The sequence below is a fragment of the Felis catus genome, chromosome A3 (genome assembly GCF_018350175.1).
Source record: "Felis catus isolate Fca126 chromosome A3, F.catus_Fca126_mat1.0, whole genome shotgun sequence".
NCBI classification, from domain to species: domain Eukaryota; kingdom Metazoa; phylum Chordata; class Mammalia; order Carnivora; family Felidae; genus Felis; species Felis catus.
This window is the reverse complement of record NC_058370.1, coordinates 45,442,556-45,464,477: the sequence shown is the minus strand read 5'-3', so window position 1 is coordinate 45,464,477 and position 21,922 is coordinate 45,442,556. Positions and strand designations below refer to the sequence as shown.

At 42.0% G+C, this 21,922-nt stretch overlaps 1 protein-coding gene across 7 annotated transcripts in view; it reads left to right on the top strand.

The window, feature by feature from the left end:
* Window positions 1-21,922, top strand: part of RALGAPA2 (Ral GTPase activating protein catalytic subunit alpha 2) — a 324,755-nt gene that overhangs the window by 171,409 nt on the left and 131,424 nt on the right. For all 7 annotated transcript variants that reach the window (XM_019826890.3, XM_045053931.1, XM_019826892.3 and 4 more), the window contains 4 exons: window positions 2,729-2,857; window positions 8,772-8,900; window positions 9,740-9,798; window positions 17,123-17,231. In XM_019826890.3, coding sequence (XP_019682449.3) covers window positions 2,729-2,857; window positions 8,772-8,900; window positions 9,740-9,798; window positions 17,123-17,231 — 426 coding nt within the window. The remainder of the gene's footprint in view (window positions 1-2,728; window positions 2,858-8,771; window positions 8,901-9,739; window positions 9,799-17,122; window positions 17,232-21,922) is intronic.

The window sequence follows — 21,922 nt, the reverse complement described above, 5'->3', positions numbered from 1 at the left end:
ACGAGTGGAGCCCTCAATGGATGTCCCTCCATTGAGTATATGCAGCTGTTCTCTTTTAAGCACCACACAGTCATTCCTAATTTTAACATGTCATCACAAAGACAGAATCTTTGGGTTGTTCCATTTCAGTATGGACAAGCAAAATAAGCAGGCATATGGCCATAATTTGGCTGACTAGCCATTCAGTTCCCTCTTTGACTCCCACATTACCCCTACCCCAGTGCTGCCTTTAACTGGCGACAGCTACCCTGGCCCCACTTCTCCTCAGGGCTCTGTCTTACGTGGGTGGCATAGTAGGGTAGGCTAGCCATCTGTTATTTTGCCCTCTCTTTCCAATCTTCTTGCCCATAGAAACAGGTTCCGTTGAAGTGACTGGCGCAGATCCAGAGGCGGGGAGCCGTGTGACTCTATCTCGGCTCCATGTGTTTCTGCTGTCTTTAGCATTGGTGGCAACTTAGTAATTTTTGGTGCATGCCCCATTTACAGAGCACTTCACTTTTACACACATGAATCTTATGAAGCAAAATGATTTCATTTACAAATTCTGGCCTTAGCTTGTTAAAGGATTTAGCTCCTAATTCCCATAAACTTGTCACAGAAAATTTTTTTTAATTAAAATTCTAAATTCCAGTGGTGAAAATGGCTTATTTAAGTTTGTGCCAAAGATTTTAAAAATCTTCAGGGTTCAAGGCTTAGTTCCTCATCTCAACAGATGGAATGAACACAAACATAACCAAGTTAACATGGTGGTTGTTTGCATTATTAATCTTCAGATACACAGCATTCTGCTACCTTGCTGGCCAGGTTGACATGAATCCTTTCAGTGTGGCATATGTCAACAGAAATGTTCTTCCATCTGCTGCCGGGTAGCTTGATGCCTGATATTCCTAGACAAGGCCCAGCACAATGCGCACCTCTGTGAGTAATTACAGGTGTGTTGTGAGGAGCCCAGGGCATTAATCAGAGGCTTAATTATGAAAAAGGTGGATCTTTTGTTCCACTCTTGGAGCATGAGTTTACTACACACTTTCTAAACTACAGCGTCCATCTGCTCAGCCCCTTAGAATGTTTGCCTTGGCTGATATGGACCCTAAAGTGTATCAAAGGACATGATTAAAGCAGGGTTAAACATTAACTTGGGAGAAGTGTGGTTCAGGTTTTTCTTTCCTCCCCTCCTTTATCTGTCTGTTTACCTATCTCTGTATTTTTGGTATAGGAAAAGCTCTGCTGAAACGCTAAAACTTTAAATTAGTACTAGCTAAACTACCACATATGAGCTCTAATGGAGTAAGCACAGGATAGTCATTTTAAGGATATGAACAGCACAATTCGTAGAAACCAAATAAATCCATTACATAGGGACAAAAACAAGTCTTGGGAAAAAAATGTATTGTGAACACATAAAAATTCTCTTTCAAGATTAACAGATTGTGAAATGAGGTAAAGGACTTAACGTGTTAGGATTTAGTGTGTTGCTACTACTTTGTTCTAATTTAATCAAATTGAATCAGGATTATTTTATTCATTTATTTTAAGTTTATTTATTTTCAAACAGAGAGTGTGTGTGTGTATGTGTGTGTGTGAGTGGATGAGGGGCAGAGAGAGAGGGAGAGAGAGAATCCCAGACAGGTTCCACACTGTCAGTGCACAGCTTGATGCCGGGCTTGATCTCACGAACCGTGGGGTCATGACCTGGGCCAGCTCAAATCAAGAGTCAGACACTTAACCAACTGAGCCACCCAGGTGCCCCAGGATTATTTTAAAGGATTTTTAAAATAGCCATAGAAAAGAAATCAGATTTTTAAAATTTTGCTTCTTGGCTTGTATTTTGAGACTAACTATAGATTGAATAACTACAGGACACATACCTCTAGTAGTTGAGTATGTTTGATTAATGTGCATGGCCTAGAAGTACGTAAGAGAAGTTTGTGGTTTTCTAATTCCCTGTGCACACACACACTCGCACAGGTGGCTTCAGAGATGTGGCCTGGCTGTGGGTGGCATGAACACTATCTGGTGGTGGAGCCCTGCTCTGCCACAGGCTGCAATGTGGTGGCTGTCTCAGAACAGAGCTGGTGGGCAGGGGCCAGCCTGCCACCCACCACGGACAGGCCATTCCAGACACGGCAACACCAGGTGTCTCGGCAGTCGGGGGTCTTCATGTTGCACACCATGTAAATGGCAGCTGCTACATTTGCACTTTTACCTGGTGTTCTCACTTGTACCCAGAGCCACACTGACTGCCTGAGTGTGACCGTGCTCTATTCATTCCCATTGTTTAACACATAGAACTATCCAAAGAGTGAATATTTCCATCTCTTTGCCTACTTAAAGATTTTTTAATGAAACAGTTTGCTTTAACTTTTGAAAATTGGAGAGTTTTGAAAGTGATAGGTGTTTGCAGGTCTTATTTATATATCTACCTGAATACTCCCTGGAGCTTGTCTGAAGCTTTCACCTTAAGGTGAAAGACAGAAGTGTCTAGTCCCAATGCCATGATTTAGATTTTGGGCATGTCATCTTACAACTTAGTGTCCCTTCTCTTACCTGTACAATGGGTGCAATAGCCCTTGGACTAAGTCATCTCCCAGTACCCATTTTACTGAAAAATTTCTGTGACCCTCGTTCCCTTAGATTATCATATAGTGGCCATATATACAAATGAACTGTCTACTCTGGAATTTTGTTCTTGAAAATTACAGTTGTGCTTTCTTATCTCTGCCTCTAGGATATCTTAAATACCATTATAAGGCACTGTCCACCCCGCTTCTTCTCCCTGGGTTTGCCTGGCTTCTCAATGCTGGTGGGGGACTTCATCACGGCTGCTGCTAGGGTCCTCAGTACAGACACGCCGGCGGTGAGTATGACAATGCTCAGCATCCAAACTCCCAGGAGACTTCACAATCGCTAACAAGGTTCAGATTTCTCCACTCTTAACAGGTGTTGACTCATTAGTGCAATGTGAAACTGGGCTCTGGGGTAGATGCCCTGGCAGCTGATGTGTGAAATTGTAGGATAAGATGACACACTGGTATTGGGAAGGCGTTTCATCAAAAGGCCAGAGTGTGAAAAATCATATCCTCACTAATGTTTCAGTACATTTACACAGTCAGAAGCAGGAGTTGTCTCTTAGAGTCTATTAGCATTTTCCAGTAAATGGTGGCACACAGATGTCTGTAGTAAAGAGAGAATTTTAAGTGTACATTATCAATAATTTTTTAAATTATTATCTTGGTTTTTATAAGTCTAACAAAATATTTTTTAATGTGAGAACACTTAAATTTTAAGCAGATGATGAATACATATTATTAATTGTGCAATAAAACTCTGGCAAAATTCTTACACTAAACAATGAGAATCGGGTGGACTAAATGAACATTCATGGCTACAAAAAGATTATCTGCAATCTCCACATTTACTTCCACTATTAGCGCAATGTGTTAATGTCTTTTGGGAGAACACTCTTATACATTTACACATAAAGGGCCTCTCACTTTTGTGCTCCGTACACCTGTTACCTGTTCAGACTCATTGTTTTCCTTTTCAAATGGTGTGAATAAATTAGCTTTACTGTTTTCCAGGGACTTGTATTGAAATCAATATGAGTATTTAGCTACTTAAATTTTGTTTGATATATTGCTACTTTTTCACTCTACTTCTGTCTCCTCTGCCGGGTAAATTCAAACTCCAACCCTGGATTTTAATTTAAGTTGTTTTTAATACCTTATGTATAGGTGGTATTTCATGCTGGTATTTTCATGTGCTAACTTTTTCTTATAAGGATAAGTTAAAAAGCAAAGGGAAGGGAAAAGAGAGAGCAATGAAAGGGGAGGATAAAAAAGAAAGGTAGAAAAAAAAAAAGAAGAAAGATGTTGAATTTGCTCAACTGTTTTTTTTAAGGAATAGGAAATTTTTATACTTCTTTGTTTCTGAAAAAGATTTTAGGATAATCATTCTCAAAGAACCTTCAAATTTATTTTTTATCATTCAGATCAACATTGAACAAATTCACAAGATACAGGAAGGAAAACCATACTTCTTTATTGATAGTTTCCTTACTTGATACTAGGGTTTCCTATAAAAATGCCACACCCTTTCTAGAGATGATGCCATGCATGGCAGTCATTCTCTGTGAAAACTTATCTCTTGGCTAGGTAAGATATTAAAGTAGCTTTCCAAAATACATTTTTTTAGAAAGAGAAAGAAAATATGATCATGTGAATGTAAAAGTTACATGAAAGAATAGTAACTATAAATTGCCTTGAATTTCTCTCTTAGTTTAAACTTGAAGTTTAAAGTTGTAGGGGAACTGGTGATGGGGCACACCTACTCAGTCAAGTTTTTGGCTAACACAAGTTAAATACAAGTTTGAAGTACTCTTGCTACGCCCTGCTGAGGGAAAGAGAAACGCACACACAGGTCACCAAAAGATGGGTTGGAGCTTGTGCTCAGCAAACATTCTTCACAGTAGCCTAAAACTAGAACTAATCCAAATGTCCATCACCAGTGGGACAGATCAGTTGTGTGCACATAGGACAGAGTATTGCATATATTCCCCTTCCCATGCTTTACCCTGGAACTCTATAGGGTCGGACCTGGGTTCCATCCCAGTGTTGCCTTGTATTGTTCTCTAATCTTAGACAATATGCTTAGACACATGAGCCTCATTCTCCTCATTCTCCTCATTCTCCTGTGTGTAAATTGGGACTCATCCTAGGCTCAGTGCTTAGGCCAAAAAAGTATTGTCATTTACCACATTCATTGAATAAAGCTGTGTAACAACTCCTTAATTTTATTTAAGATCTGATGTTTTATATCTAGTTGTTATATAGCCTAGCACGCAATCTAAAAATCTACAGTTCAAGCCAGGCTCATGTACAACACAATAGTTAAGCCACTCAGGGGAAGGTATCAATCTCAATGAAGTCTAAACCAGGATTGTCTGATGGGTAAGTCTAAAAAAAAAAAAAAAAAAAAAAGATTGTCTGATGGATAAAGGGCAGCAGATAATGAGGGCCAACAAAGCAAGGCTGTTTGAGAAATGTTTACTGTGGGCCTACTACATGCTGGGACCTGGCCTGGCTGAGTATGACAGGCCCCTAGCCTCAAGGAACCAGATGGGTACACCAAGTGTTTAATGTTTGTGCATGAGTTTCTAGCAGCCACGGTAAAATCACATCCAGAACCCACGGGGGCACCAACTGAGGAAGTGTTCATTCTGCCGGGTAAGAGGTGGAGGGGAAGACATACATTAGAAAGGTCTTCATGGAAGAAGTGAAGCTGAAGCAGAGACCTGAAAGACCATCAGTGTCTGTCAGATAAACAGGGACAGCAGCAGCCTCCCCTTATCTCAGGATGGTATTTATTGAGCACCCACTGGGGTAGAGAAGTGATGAAGACCACCTAACCCCTGCCTTTGTGGGGGTTACAAATATTAACAGCTCAGAAAGTGATGTATGCAAAGAAAAAAACCCAAAGCAGGGATGCTGGAGACCTCAGAGGTGGAATGACACAATGTTTTGAGTTTGCTTCTTAACATAAAATAAAGGAAAGGAAAGGCCTCGGATAAGGGGACAGAGTGCTGGTGATGGGGTAGGGTTACACAGAAGGACAGGACCGTGGTCTAGGTGGACCTTGTCAGTGTGAGATCCCTCTGGACCCCTGAGGTAAGATGACATACAAACCTGGACTTCAGGTGGGAAGTCTGGTCTAGACAGAAATATTGAGGAGTCCAACATTTAGGAGGCATTGAAATCTTGGGGCTGAATATCCTTTGGGAGTGAGTATAGATCTGAGAGAGAAGAGGACACAGAACCACACTCAGTGTCCCAGAGTTTAGATCCTGAGAAAACAAGGCGTTCCAGCACTGAGACTGTCAGACCACCTTAGGAGCCAAGAAAGGTGTCCCAGGGCCAAATGGTGCAGGTGTTGTTCCCAGGCACGAGGGAGCTAGCACCTACATCGTCACTGGCATGGGGTCAGGTGAGGAAAGGCCTGGGTGGTGACCACAGGTCATGTAACATGGAACTGTACTCACTGACGGACTTTGGCCAGTCTTAACATTTTCAGTTTGCTCTAGTGGTTTCAAATCTTCGTATTTAAAAAATGAAATAAACCATTAAAGATACAGCGACTTCATCCCTGATGCTATGGCTGCACTCATAGCTGCCTTTACTCTGGCCTGTACTGCGCTTCAGTGACTGACACTCTGCTCTCCCTGAGAGCATCCATCACCCCACACTCCTGCTCCATTCTGAGGGCATCACTGCTCAGGTAGAATGAGATGGGAACTGTGCTACGTGGCCCTGGGGGTTATTCCCTGAGAGCCCTGGGTGTCTTTCTCAGACTCCGCCCCTGGGGAACTCCAGGGCCTGTATGGCCTCCCAGCTCTGTGCACCTGGGGCCTTTTTCAGGTCCATGGGTGCCCGGGTCCTCTGCCTTTTCTATTCCCACTGCCCGTACCATGCCTCTCACCCCTCACCTCACTCCCTCACTCCACCAGCCTGGCTGGCTCCTGTGGCTTATGCGACTTTTAGCAGCGGTTGGTCTTAGTATCCCTAACTATCCTGAACAGAACAAATCATTGCCTCGTTTTGGTTCCCATAGAATATCTCTCTGTGTGTTTTATATTGTCTTTTGTTTACCTATGTGCTGATGAGAACCAAGCGAGGTAAAAGATGAATGCTCTGCGTTCTTGTGATATCCCTACTCTATGCTCACGTAGCAAGTGCTTTCCTGAATTACATATAACCGCTATTTGCCTTTCCTCCCACACTCCACATGCTACACTGCCATCTCTCTGGGGGAGGGAGACTCCCTTTCATTTCCTACCCTGGGTGCTTAACAATATAGACCCAGTGTGGACCCTGGAATTAGATGGCCTCAGTGCAAATCAGGGTCTGTCACTTGAAAAGCCACTGAATTTCTCCGAGCCTCAGTTTTCTCACTTGTAAAATAGAAATGATAATAGTATCTAGGTCGTTGGGTTGCTGAGGGTATTCTAGGAGGAAATGCTTGTACAGCATTTAGAACAGTGCTTAGCACTGAGTGAGAGCTCTGTGTTTGCCACCATTATTATAATTGCTAGATAGTAGTAGGTAGACAGAAAAACGGATGGCTGGGTGGCTCAGTCGGTTAAGCATCTGCCTCTTGATCTTCATCTCACAGTTTGTGCTCTGCGCAGAGAGCGGGGAGCCTGCTTGGGATTTTATGTCTTCTCTCTCTCTGCCCCTCTCCTATTCATCCCCCCCCCTCAAAAATGCATAAACTTTAAAAAAAAAAAAAGATGGACAGATGGGAAGGTGGGCGAATGACATACCTCTGTAATTGTGGTGTCTGCCCTATTCTTGGCTAATCATAGCTGCTAGTAAGTGTTGGCTGAATTGAAATCTTGTGAAATGCCTCCTTTGATATATTCCTTTATTTTTCTACTGGATTTTTTTAATTTAAATATATGAAATTTATTGTCAAATTGGTTTCCATACAACACCCAGTGCTCATCCCAAAAAGATGCCCTCTTCAAGACCCATCACCTACCCTCCTCTCCCTCCCTCCCCCCATCAGCCCTCAGTTTGTTCTCATTTTTTAAGAGTCTCTTATGCTTTGGCTCTCTCCCACTCTAACCTCTCTCTCTCTCTCTCTCTCTCTCTCTCTCTTTTTTCCTTCCCCTCCCCCATGGGTTCCTGTTAAGTTTCTCAGGATCCACATAAGAGTGAAAACATATGGTATCTGTCTTTCTCTGTATGGCTTATTTCACTTAGCATCACACTCTCCAGTTCCTTCCATGTTGCTACAAAGGGCCATATTTCATTCTTTCTCATTGCCACGTAGTATTCCATTGTGTATATAAACCACAATTTCTTTATCCATTCATCAGTTGATGGACATTTAGGCTCTTTCCATAATTTGGCTATTGTTGAGAGTGCTGCTATAAACATTGGGGTACAAGTGCCCCTTATGCATCAGTACTCCTGTATCCCTTGGGTAAATTCCTAGCAGTGCTACTGCTGGGTCATAGGGTAGGTCTATCTTTAATTTTTTGAGGAACCTCCACACTGTTTTCCAGAGTGGCTGCACTAGTTTGCATTCCCACCAACAGTGCAAGAAGGTTCCCGTTTCTCCACATCCTCTCCAGCATCTATAGTCTCCTGATTTGTTCATTTTGGCCACTCTGACTGGCGTGAGGTGATTCCTTTGATATATTCCTAATTCCAGTAGTGGACAAACAAGTGATTTTGTATCACTAGATGTCAATTACTATGTGTTATTTTGCAAAGTAGTTCTTGGTGAGACAGGAAATTTGGTGGATGGTGTGTGCTCTTTCCCTGCCTTCTGAAATTCAGCCCCAACCTTCTCCCTTATGAATTTTTATTAACTGTCTTCACAGCAAAAATAATATTAAGTTGATATCCCTTACCCTGCCTTGTCAAGAACATTAAGACTAAAAACACATAAAAATAAAAGGTAAAAGTCATAATTGAGTCATTTGCTTTTCTGAATCTGAATGCATCTGCAGACCAGTTTTCACAGTGCTTTTTTGTATTCAAGTATAACGTTATTTTCCATTCCTTGGAAATTTGCTTTTTCATTTAGACAAACCTGTCTTGTTTAACTGTTCACCTGGAAGAAAATAACCAGCCTAGTTTGATATTTCTTATCTAGGATAAAATAAAGATTCCCTCTTGAAATCATGAAAAAGTAAAGTCTGTTGCTTAAGTAAAATTTCTGGCTTAGCAAAAGAAAAATGAGCACTTTCACTTTTTTGTGTGCAGGCACCTCATTCAGAAGCTCTCACCATTCTTGGTTCTCTTGTCTGCTTTCCAAACACCTACCGGGAGATCCCTTTGCTGCAGTCTGTGCCGGAAGTCAGTGAAGTCATCACAGGAACCGAAGACGTCAAGGTACCTGCTACCTTTGAGTGACTCTCAGGTTTATCATCTTCTAGTTCCAGCTCTGTGGCCATCGCTTCCATTATTGTGCATTGATCCCCTTATCCCTGAAAGTTCTGCCTTATTGTTTAAATGTTTCAGTAGTTGTTGTTTTCAGAAGGCTGTTTTCAGGGGATTAAATGTATCCGAATCAGAGCACATCGTAGTTATAACTGATAGGCTCCTTGGGTGTTTTTTATTAGGTCTGTTTATCATGCCTATGGATCCTAATTATGTAATGAATCATCCTTTGTAATAATTTTAGGTTCAATTGTGCCGCATTAGTGCATCCAATGAGTTTATAAGGAATAATTGAAATAAACTAAATATTCAGTCCTGTTGTTAGCCTGATTAAATACTACTAATCATTTGAAATGTCAGGTTATTCATTCCTTAGAGAATAAAAGTAAGCATTTGTTCTCTCCTCAACTGACTTTGAGGCAAACAAATATGCTTTTCAAATCTCAGAATCTATCTTATCTACTTACGGTACATAATTATAATATATAATTTAATGTACAATATATAATCTAATTAAAGTAGAAGAAAACCGAGCTTTTCCTATCTGAAGTCTCAGTTGCTTTGCTAGGTTTTTATTGTGCACCCAGAAACCCTCTTCCCTACGCTGGCTTAATTGCCCAGGGAGGCCCTGGCTGAGACTGCAACCAGGCTGCTCCCCCGAGCCCTGTGTCTCTTCCCCCCAGGTCCTCCCTGGTCCTTCAGGAGCTCCTGACTTCCAGGAACACAGTCAGAACATGTGGGAAACCAACTACTAAACAAAGTTTTTATTTTACTTAATTTTTTGTTTTTAGCATTACCTCATAAATATTTTACTGAAGAATGCCACAGAGGAACCAAATGAATGTGCAAGGTAAATGTTGACAAAAAGGTAAACTATTTTAGGATTTTAAAATACAAATTTATGTGTGAACAGTTAATGTTAAAAAAAAAACACTTTTTCACATTACTCATACACCCACTAATAAGTATAGTAAAGGGGCACCTGGGTGGCTCAGTCAGTTAAGCATCCGACTCTTGATTTCAGCTCAGGTCATGATCTCACAGTTATGGGATCAAGCCCTGTGTCGGGCTCCACTCTGAGCATGGAGCCTGCTTAAGATTCTTTCTTTTTGTACCTCTGCACCTGTCCCTGCTTGTGTGCACGTGCTCGCTCTCTCTCTCTCTCTCAAAAAAAAAAAAAAAAAAAAAAATTTAAGCGTAGTAAGAATTATGTCGAGAATGTGCTTTACTTAATTTTTTAAAAGTGTGCCATTATTAAGTGAAAACAGTAAGGTGCAGAAGGTTATTATTACATTTTGTGAAAGAAAAAACAAGATTACAAATATATATGTGCACTCCCTGTTATTTTTAATGAAGAAGAAAATGGAAGGATAAACCAAAAACTTATACAAATGGTGTATGTATAGGGTAGTGATTCTCAACCAGAGGTGATTTTGTACCCCAGGAGACATTTAGCAATGTCTGGAAACATTTTAGTTGCCTCTGCCAAGCATCCAAGGTCGCTGGCAGTCTGTTACCAAGATAGGTTTTCTGGGCCACCTACATAATGAAAAGTTGCAACCTGTCCTTCCAGGGTGAAGCCCAAAGCTGGGAACACTGGTGGAGGGAAACACTATTTTCTTATCCCCTGCCTCCAACCCCATAAGGTCACCAGAAGCCCAGCTAAGCCTCTTGCTGCCCGGGAATCAGCTCCTACCCTGTTCTCTTTCTAACAGCCCATCAACCATCACCACCTTGTCAGCTCTTTGATGAATTTAAGAGTATTTTTTTTTTTTTTTTTTTTGGCGGGGGGGAGGTTATTTTTTTTACTAACTTCTTCAGTGGCTTTGGTGGATGGTTTAGTACACGTTTTCTAGTCTTCCATTACCAGAAGCTATAAATTCATCATCAATTTGTTCATATTAGAGTAACCTTGAATTTGGGGATAAACTCAATGTGGTTTATACAGTACTGGATCTGATTTGAGTAACATTTTGTTGAGTAACGTTCCATTTGTATTTATGGCCTGTAATTTTCTTTCCCCATCCTGTCCTTATCAGGCTTGATTACAGGGTTATGTCTTCTTCCAAAATGAGTGAAGTATTGTTTCATTCTCTTAAGTCAGCAAGAGTTTTTGTAAAATTAGAGTTTGTGCTCTTGTGTATTTAGACCTTGATGGTAAAACTATCTAAGTCTGGTTATTTATGAGAGGGTTAACCACTGACTTGTTTTCTTCCATGATTGTTTAGGAATTTTAAGGTTTTATTTTATTTGACAGCTTAGATAAACTAAAGTTGTCTAGAAATTTGTCCATTCCTTCTAAGTTTTGAAATACCCTTGCATTCATGATGGCTCCATTATCCTTTTGCTATCTTTTCGTAGCTCTGTGCACTTCTTAATCTCTGACCCTTTTCTGTATTCTCTGATTTTTCTCACACATCTTGCCAAAGGTCTGTCAACTTTGTTAGTCTTTTCAAAGAATATACTTTTGTCTTTGTTCCAGCCTCTTTATTCTGTATTTGTTTTTACTTTCTACTTTCTGCCCTTTTTTATGTTCTTTCTTCTGCTTTCTTTACACTCTGCCACTCATTTTCTTTTCATCAGCATATTAATTTTGATATATGCCAGTATATTAACTCAGTATACTAATTCAGCCTTTCTCCTTTACAGATACCAACATTTAAGTCCCTATGTTTATTTCTAAGTGCCACTTTATCTGAGTTCTCTACGTTTGATATGTAATATTTTTCCACTGAAATTTTTTCCAGTTTCCATTATGATTCCTTCACTGAGTCATGATTTATTTAGAAATATATTCCTTCATTTTTAAACACATGGTTATTTTTATTTATCTTTTTGCTGCTGATGTCTTTTAAAATTTTTTTTTCAACGTTTTTTTTTTTTTTTAATTTATTTTTGGGACAGAGAGAGACAGAGCATGAACGGGGGAGGGGCAGAGAGAGAGGGAGACACAGAATCGGAAACAGGCTCCAGGCTCCGAGCCATCAGCCCAGAGCCTGACGCGGGGCTCGAACTCCGGGACCGCGAGATCGTGACCTGGCTGAAGTCGGACGCTTAACCGACTGCGCCACCCAGGCGCCCCGCTGCTGATGTCTTAAAGGCATTGTAGATTAAATATGTTGTCTGCCAAGTAACAATCTTGAAATTGTTGAGATTTGCTCTATGGCTCAATATGTAGTCATTTTCTGCACATGTCCTGTATATGGTTGAAAAGAATGTGTATACCATTTCTTCAGTTGTTGGGTGTAGTGCTCTAGATGTGTCCATTTGATTAATTTTTTAATCATGTCTTTCAAATACTTTAAATCCTTTCTAATTTTTTCATCATCTTGATCATTAACTGAGAAAGATGGATTAAGATATCCCACTATTATGGTACATTTATTTCCCTTATATATCTGTCAATTTTTGTTTTATATATTTTGAAGCTATATTATTAGCTGCATAGAAGTATAGAATTATCAAATCGCTATATAGAATCCCATCTCTTTTATTTATTTTTGAGAGAGAGAGAGAGACAGAGTATGAGCAGGTGAGGGGCAGAGAGAGAGAATCCGATGCAGGCTCCAGACTCTGAGTTGTCAGCCAGCAGAGTCCAACATGAGGCTTGAACTTGTGAAACCTCAAGATCATGACCTGAGCCGAAGTTGGATAATCAACTGACTGAGCCACCCAGGCGACCCTACCTTAAAGACTACCTATCTGATATTGATATGGATATTTTTAAATGATATTTTCTATCCTTTTATTTTTTTTTAATTTTTATTTATTTTTGAGAGAAAATACAAGTGAGCAAGCAAGGGAGGGGCAGAGAGAGAGAGGGAGACAGAATCTCAGACAAGCTCCACTCTGTCAGCACAGAGCCCTATGTGGGGCTCGAACTCATAAACCGTGAGATCATGAGCTGAGCTGAAACCAAGAGTCAGACGCTTAACCCACTGAGCCACTGAGGCACCCCAATATTTTCTATCCTTTTAAATTTAACTTTTCTGTATTCTTCTCTTTTAAATGTCTTTGCAAAAATTGTACATATTTTATTTTATACATTTATACTGTCTGATTTTTATCTTTTAACTGAATCTTTAGTTCATTTACATTTGCTGCAATTACTGACATATTTGGATTTCTTTCATCTTTATATTCTTTGTATATTCTTTGTATTCTTTGTATCTTTATATTCTTTGTATTTCTTTCATCTTTATATTTTGTTATTTGTCCTCGGTATTCTCTCATTTTCTCCCTTTTCTCACCTTCATTCTTCCCTTCTCCTTTCCTTCCTTTCTTCCTTCCTTCCTAACTTCCTAACTTCCTCCCTTCCAGATGATTTTTCCCACATTCCATTTTTTCTCTAATTTCTTAGGAGTCATAGACTCTCTTTCAGTTTTCTTAAAAGTTACCTTAGAAATTTTAATGGGGCACCTGGGTGGCTCAGTTAGTTAAGCATCTGACTCTTGATTTCTGTTCAGGTCATGATCCCAGGATCATGAGATTGAGCCCCACATCGGGCTCTGTGCTGAATCCCACATCATTTAGGATTCTCTCCCTCTCCCTCCCTCCCTCTCTCTCTCTTTTTCTGTCTCTCTCTTTCCCCACCCCTGTCCCTTCCATGCTCAAGCACACACATACTCTCTTTCTCTCAAAATAGATAAACATTTTAAAAAAAGAAATTGTAATATGCATACTTGTGTTACTAATTCTGAAATTAGGCTGTCTTTACCCTCTTCCTAAACAATGTCAGGCCTTAGAATACAACCTTCTTATTTTATTCCTATGTTACCACGCTTCTCCTGTTCTGTCTCCCTCCTGCACCTAACTTCTGCAAGTTGGTGACTTGAGGTTTAGGGGTGGTCCTCTCCTCCCTCCATGACGCTCCTAGGTGCTCTTATTCATTCTAACTAGACTTTAAATTCCACCTACTTACTAATGATCCTGGATTTATTTACCTGGCCTCTTCTGTGAACCCCTTATATATTCAGGCTTATATATTAAACTGCCTACTTGATACCTCAACTTGGATGTCTTAACACATACAAAGTTAACACAACCACAGTTGAATCCTTGAGTCTCCTGACCATCCCTCAGACTCCCCCCTTGGTAAAGGGCACCATCATCTCAGATTTTCAGTACAGAAGCTTGGGGAAAATCCTTGATTTCTCCTTTTCATATATGCACCACATTCAAACCTTTAACATGTCTTAGCAATACATTCCCCTCCCACTTTTTCCTTACTGTAGAAAGCCAAATGTCTGTGGAGTTAAAAATGGAATAGAATGTGTATGATATGCTCAGTCTTTATTAGCTGAGTATGAGAGGAGTTAGACAATGAAATTGAGTTCATGCAAGTGCAGATAAGCAGAAATATGATCAAGATTCCAAATAAATGGAGGAGAATCACGAGAGAAGATAGTTATAATTGTGAGTGATGATAATGTAGAAGAGTTCAGAAAAAAGAGTAAGTTACGTAAATTGGGTGGTGTGAGATGGGATGGTAGCAAACAGTTCCAGAAAGTGCGTTAGTGTACAAAGGAGAGTGAAGGTGGTATTGCCATTAGCTAAAAAAAAAGTTTTGAGAGATAGAACTCATTTGGGATCACAAAGGACACATTTGGGATACAGAGAACCTAACTGACAGGAACTCAAACATGTAAGGGGTAACAGAGTATTAGAATCGGAAGATGCTAGATGGGGATGCTAAATGATATGTTGGAAAGAGAAAAAATAGCATTGAAGAGCAGCTATAAGCTAGTGTGGCTTTAAAACTCAAGGCAGGTGAGAGTGGTTCACATTAGGAAACCACTTTATGGGTCACAAAAGTTCTCTGTCATGCAGGGCTAATAGTTATAGAGTAATGCAGGTGTTCCTAAGAAATGAGAGATCTTTGCTCTGAATGAATTACACTTAACAGAAAGGTTAATGGGTTGTAAAAAAAAAAAAAGTATGTGTATTTATACACACACACACACACACACACACACACACACACACACACACACATTCAAGCATGCAAAGGAAGAGAGGCTCTTGAAGTGGTAAAAATATGATTGGGGGTATAATTCCAAGTTAGATTTTAGTGGGTTAAATAATCAGTTAAGCTGGGGAAGATAAAAAGGCTATTTGAAAGCATGTAGAATACATGGCAAAGAGCGCAAACTAAGAATACAAAGTGCAGTTTCTAGACTGAGAATAAGCGTAGGGATGAGGCAAGAGGAGACAGTTCTATACAGTGAGGGAAGTTGAGGGTTCAAAGCGTGTGGAATTCATGTTATTATGCTGTTGTCAGAGAACCAAAGAAGGCCAGGCACACCTTATAAACTGGGCTGCCCATTTATACTGAGTTCATTTAAGTAGAAGGTGACATAGCCTCCAAAGGACTTTTAATAAACGTGTTCTGAAGCCCTTAGTCTATCTTAATTTAAAGAGGTGAGATTCCAGTGAAATATGGTGGTTTGAAAACCTCAAAATATATTTATTTTAATTGCTGAATTATACTGAATACAAAGAACTTTTACTGTGGAGAGCTGAGCAGTACATTCAGTTTAATTGGTACTGGATGTGACCTCTTATTACAAAGAACAACATATACATCCTACAGTTAACTTCTGGTTCCAAGCAGGGACTTGAACCCCCCTTTTGTTCTGAAAGTGAGCAGGTTTGGGAGCAAGTATTTTAATTTTATATGTGGGCATTCAGAAAAAATTAACAGGAGTATGACTTTTTGATCATTGCAAAAGATAGTGGAATATATCAGTTCCAAAGAGAACTACCATTTAAAAATGATTTACAATTGAGAAAGGTAATTTTTAAAGGACTGTGTAATTTGAAGAAAGCTTTGTCCTCACTTATTGTTTAAAAGATAAGTGCAGCTGATTCTGGAAGTTGTGTTGAAATATTCTTTACAATGAAATATAGGGTTTGTATTCTGTTTGTAGTAGGTGTTGTGTATTTTATTGTAGGGAAAACAATTACAAACTCAATTTCCAATGATTTTCTGAGATTCATGTCTTTGATTATTCGTCAAAACTATCTTGAAGCAATACGGTGTAGTTAAAAATGTCAGCAAAAATAAAATGAACAACTCAGAAAACAACAGATGCTGGCGACTATGCAGAGAAACGGGAACCCTCTTGCACTGTTGATGGGAATGCAAACTGGTGCAGCCTCTCTGGAAAACAGTGGGGAGGTACCTCAAAAAATTAAAAATAGAACTACCCTACAACCCAGCAATAGCACTACTAGGAATTTATCCAAAAGATACAGGGGTGCTGATTCATAGGGGCACATGTACCCCAATGTTTATAACAGCACTTTCAACAATAGCCAAATCATGGAAAGAGCCTAAATTTCCATCAACTGATGAGTGGATAAAGAAGATGTGGTTTATATATACAACGGAGTACTACTTGGCAGTGAGAAAGAATGAAGTCTTGCCATTTACAGCAACATGGATGGAGCCGGAAGGTATTATATAAGTCAGTCAGAGAAAGAAAGATATCATATGTTTTCACTCATATGTGGATCTTGAGAAACTTAACAGAAGACGGGGGAGGGGAAGGGAAAAAATAGTTACAAACAAAGAGGGAGGGAGGAAAACCACAAGAGACTCTTAAGTCCAGAGAACAAACTGAGGGTGGACGGGGGTGGGGGAGAGGGAAAATGGGAGATGGGCATGGAGGAGGGCACTTGTTGGGATGAGCACTGGGTGTTGTATGCAAACAATGAACCACAGGACTCAACCCCAAAAACCAAGAGCACACTTTACACACTGTATGTTAGCCAATTTGACAATAAATTATATTAAAAAAAAAAAAAAGATACTCTCTCTTCCTCTGCCCCTCTCCTCCACTCGTGGGTATGCTTTCTCTCTCTCTCTCTCTCTCTCTCTCTCTCTCTCTCTCTCTCTCTCAAATTTAAAGAAGATGTCAGCAAAAATAACTGATATATGGGCTGTGACTATTAACAGGAAGTATATCATTTACTTATTAAATAATTACTAACCAATATCAGTATTTCTATTTGTCCTTACCCTTTTTTTTCTTAGGAAGACACTCTGTTAGTGTATGTGTAATTTTTGCTACTTTGTAAAAAAAAGATTTAAAATACTTTGTCACATGAAAATACCAAGAAAACATGTTAAATTTTTTGAGAGTTTTCCTCTTTTCCTTCTTTTCCAAAAGATGCATCGCCATTTGCTCCCTCGGGGTCTGGATATGCGAAGAGCTTGCCCAGTGTACGAGCCATCCTCAGCTGAAAGAGGCCATCAATGTGATAGGTGTCACTTTGAAGGTATTCCCAATTCGTGATGTGTATTTGACAGTAATCTGTATCCCAGATATTCAACCAGTTCTAGTTTGAATTAGCGCCATCACTATTTTTTCCCTTTATCAGAGAGGGGTTTTAAATCAAAAATTGTTTTTATGAGAGCCATGCTGAATGTTCTGTGAGGCTCACAAAAGAGGCCACCAATAGCTGCTTCCCCACTGGTGGCTGAGCTGTCCTGGACTGACCCCTTTGCCTGAGTGGGGCTCCTCTGTGGGCTGGGCACTTCCTGTGGCAAGTGACAATTGGTAATAGTGACAAGAAAGTGCGATTTCATGCCCTGGCCTCTGCAGTGGGACTGGGAGAGACCCGAGTACTCACCACCTGACTGGGCCTTCACGCTTTTAGGATGTCTTTCTTCCTTTGCTTTGTTAATGAAAAGAGGGAGTGTTTTTTGGGGTTTTTTGTGTTTGTTTTTTGTTTTTTTGTTTTTGTTTTGCCATTGACTGGGTTCACATGCTGGCCCACATTCATTGCAAAGTCAATACTTCAGACAGCTCTGCAAGGTAGATGGTACAATCACTATGTCCCACCAGAGGAAAGCAAGGCCCAGAGAAATCCAGTCCTAAACACACAGGCACACAGGTATAAAGGATGGAAGCAGCACTGAGAGCAGATCTATGTAACGTGAAAACAAAACTGAACTTTTATACATACTGTTAGGCCACTTCCTAAACCAGGGCTCAAAACCTGCCAGGTCCCTTTCTGGCTCCTGTTTAGAGATGGTGGTAATAATTAGCACTGCTGTTATTATATCCCCCAGAACTGGTGAGTGTCTAGTCCCTGCCAGGCACTGTACTGGGGGTTTGTGGAAGTTCTCAGCTGCTAGGCACTTGTCCCACTTTACAGTGGAGAAGCTGAGGTGCAGGAAGGTCAAGGAGCTCTTTCCAGGCTCAAGCCAAAGTTCAGACCCTAAATTGTGCATCTGATACCAGCGTCCAGGCTCATGCCCGCCCTTCTATACTGCCTGTCATGTGTTGCTGTAATAGTAACAACCATTGTAGCTGACACTGGGACAGTCATCACCAGGCCAGTGATAGAGCTGTGTCACCTTTGTGCTTCAGCCCACAGGATAACCAGCCAGGGACATCCCCTGCCCATGGCTTGGCATCCGGCCCTCTGGTCTAGCCCCTGCCTGTCTTTGCAGCCTGATTTCATGGCAGTGCTCCTCACCTACTCCCCTTCCTGACCAAGTCTTATGTCCTCTGACCCCCTCCCACCTGTGCACCCCATCCCCCATTCTCTCCTCCACAACACCTGGGAGTGCCAGTCAGATCCGGAGAGCTGGAGAAACACTTGCTGCTGATCCCTGTGATGAGGAATGGAAAATTGATCAAACCAAAATATCACTTAGGAGGCCTCCCTCTGGCCTGAGCAGGGTGCTGACCTTTGTTGTTGCTTTTAATCCTTAAAACCACCCTCTCTGTGAAGGCTTACTGCCACCTCTGCATCACAGATGTGGAAAATGAGCTGATTGGGAAATAGAGAGTCTGCCAGGGTCAAACCCAGAACACCCTGTCCCCATGTCTGGGCTTTTCCCTAATTGCAGTGTATAAGACACTCCAAAAGCCATGGTGAAATATTCACATATAACTATTACAGTGAAAAAAAGTTGGATATCAATTGTATATCTATGCAGAGTGTAATTCGTTTTTTAATATCCTATTTTCTCAATTCTAAGATCTATTTTTCCAATCCTAGTTTTTTTTTCCTAAATCTAGAAAGGTATATTGCATGTGCTGTGGCTTCCCCACCCCTACTCCCTTCCTGGAAAAGCTGTTAATAATTCAGTGGTGTCTCAGAGTGAAGGAGATCTGTAGATAAATCTTCTATCCTATGTGGTTCTATGCAGTATAGATAACAAGAGTAGAAGGATATATGACGGCTTACGTTTTCCTGTTGTAGTTCTCCACATTTTCAAAAATCTGTATAGTTTTTGTACAATTATGAGGAAAACATAGAGTACAGAAAAAACGTAGCTGCCGTGCTTGGAGCCGTGCTCTATCAGGGACATCCTGCCACAGTGTGGGGGCTGTTCCGTTGAAGCCTGTACCCCAGGATGCTCCTGATCCCCCCATTTTGGCAATAAAAGAGAGCACAGCTAAAGAAGGCCAAGGACCTTGCTCCGGCTTGCATTGCTAAGAAATCAGAGGGCCGAGATCAGCCATATCAGCCTTCCTTTAACCAGTGTGAATAGCAGAGGGAAACTCATGGATGCAGTTCCCGGACGCTGGGACAACTCCCTGCCTGCCTCCCTCCTAAGCCTGTGTTCCTGTGCCAGTGGCACTTTCACTGAAGGAGGGAGCACATGAATCTAAGAGAACCGAGAGCTATCAGGAAAGGAGTTGCCACGGGGAGCAAGGGGGACAGCAACAACTCTTAAGAAGAGGGGCCCCAGGGAGGCTCAGGGCTCTACTAGGAGGGAGAGGGGCCCCAGGGAGGCTCAGGGCTCTACTAGGAGGGGGAGCATCTAGAGAAGGAGGCCCGGCCCCAGTGGCACAGGGTGCATGAGGCCAGAAAGGGCTTCCTGTCTTATGGGTTCCACATGGCTCTGGGCACCACTCTGCTGTGACCCTGCCCTTCAGGAACACTTGATGAGGCTGATCCAGGTGTTCCCTCAGATGCAGGAAGGGCATGGTCAGAGAAGGCTGGGAAATGCTCCCTAGAAGGTATCCATGAAAAACAGTGAGAGCAGAGCACTGCCTAGCCGCCTGGAGAATTCTACTCAGCTAGTTGTGTCTGGTGGGGGAGTGTGTGGGTGGGGGCGGAGGGTTCTAAGCCTGAGCTGTAGTCACAGACCTAGGTGTCCCCTCCAAGGTGGGGGCCGAGGGCACTAGAGTGGCAGCTTCGGCTCTGGCTCAGGTGAGCTGCCAACCCTGTCTCCTTGGCAGCCCAAGTCAGAGGAGGCCCAACCCGAGCCCCACCCTCAACCTCACCTGTCATTCCTTCTCTTACCCTATCTCAGGAGACATCATTGACTTTCCCCGCCCTCCTTACTTCAGTCCTAGAGTCCTGCTGCCCTAGGGCCATCCCTACCCATCCTGTCTCCCCCTGTCAATAACTGAGCCTCCTGGTGCCTTCCAACTCCTTGGCCCTAGTCTGGCCCCCACAGATCTGTCCTCCCTCCTGCCACCGGAGGAATCTGTCTGCACAGGGTCTGACCAAGTAGCCCACAGACTAGAGCACTATGCACGGCGTTCAGGGACATATGTGAACAGGTCCCTGCCTGTTCCCAAGACTGTTAGTCCTTCAGAGTAGAGACTGTATCTGCCCTGTTCATCTTGTGCCCTGTACTTTTCTTTCTTTCTTTCTTTCTTTTTCTGGCTTAAACAACATGGGAACATATTGATTCATAAAGCTGGAAAATACATGGGTAAGGAAGAGGTCAGGGTTGGTTGATTCAGGAGATTAACAGTCAACACTGACCTAATTGTCTAACTCTACTGCTCTGTAGTCCACAGAGGTGGCTTCATGTTAGGGTGGGATGCCTGCAGGGTTGGAGGATGTCTGCCAGTAGGAGTCAGGGTCCCATTTGTCCTTGTTTGTGTTCTGCAGGACTTCCATCACAGCATTCTCGTAAGAGGTACTGAGATGCATTAGTCGATGTTTCTCGCTCATCCCTGTACCAGCGACTGAGACTGGGAATAAAATCTTCTGATTTGTTTAAGCCTGTTAGGACACATTCCTGGAGCTGGGAGAGATGGCCTGCATGGGAGAGGGAAGGCACCTCAAAATAGATCTATTAGTTAAGGAGTGAGGGAGGAATTGATACTGGCCAAGCAACCACACATGTGCACCATAGAGAGGACTGAGAGCAAGAGATGCTCTGTAAAAGGGAAAGGTGAAGGCATGTGAGTGGGGAAAGCAGTAATGAGAAGAAGCTGAGCAGTGTGTAGGGAAGGGGCACTCTGGGCAGAAGGAGCTCCCAGTACAAAGGCCCTGGGGTAGAAACGAGTTGGTATATATCCTAAGAGCAGGAAGATGCTGGCATGTTGGAGCAGAGTACAGTGTTGAGCAGTGAAGCAGTATAGTTGACACACAGTGTGATGTTAGTTTCAGGTGTACAACACAGCAATTCAACAACCTATCCTTCCTGCTGTGCTCCTCACAAGTGTAGCTACCACGTGTCACCCTCAGTGTTGGCACATTGTCATTACTCCATGAATATGTGCTGAATGAGTGAGTGAGTGAGTGAATGAGTGATTTGTCTCTCCCCACCACCTCCCACAGCATTCACGTGTCAGTAATAGCATCCCACCTGTAGCCCTCCAGCCTGACCTTGCCTTCCGCAGTGCCCTACCACCTGCTGCCTTGAAGGAAACACTCTCCCTCTGCCTTCTCCTGGCCTAACCTCAGCTCTCCTTCCACCCTTCCCCCATTCTCTCTACCACCTGCCCCCTCTCTCACACCTCATCCCTCTGCCCAGAGGCTCTTTGTCTGGTCTACCATAGCTCTCACTTCCTCGTTGTCCTCTTGTCTGCTCCCAGCTTCTAGTTAGATGTAAGAGCCATGCCAGCCTTATGTTTCCACCCCACGACCTGACCCCTGTGATGCAGTGGAAACACATCCAGTGGCTATTCCTGTTCTTCACCTTAGACTCGTCATGCGTTACTTCTCCGGGGGGGTGTGCAAGGCATTAGGAACATAATGGTAAACAA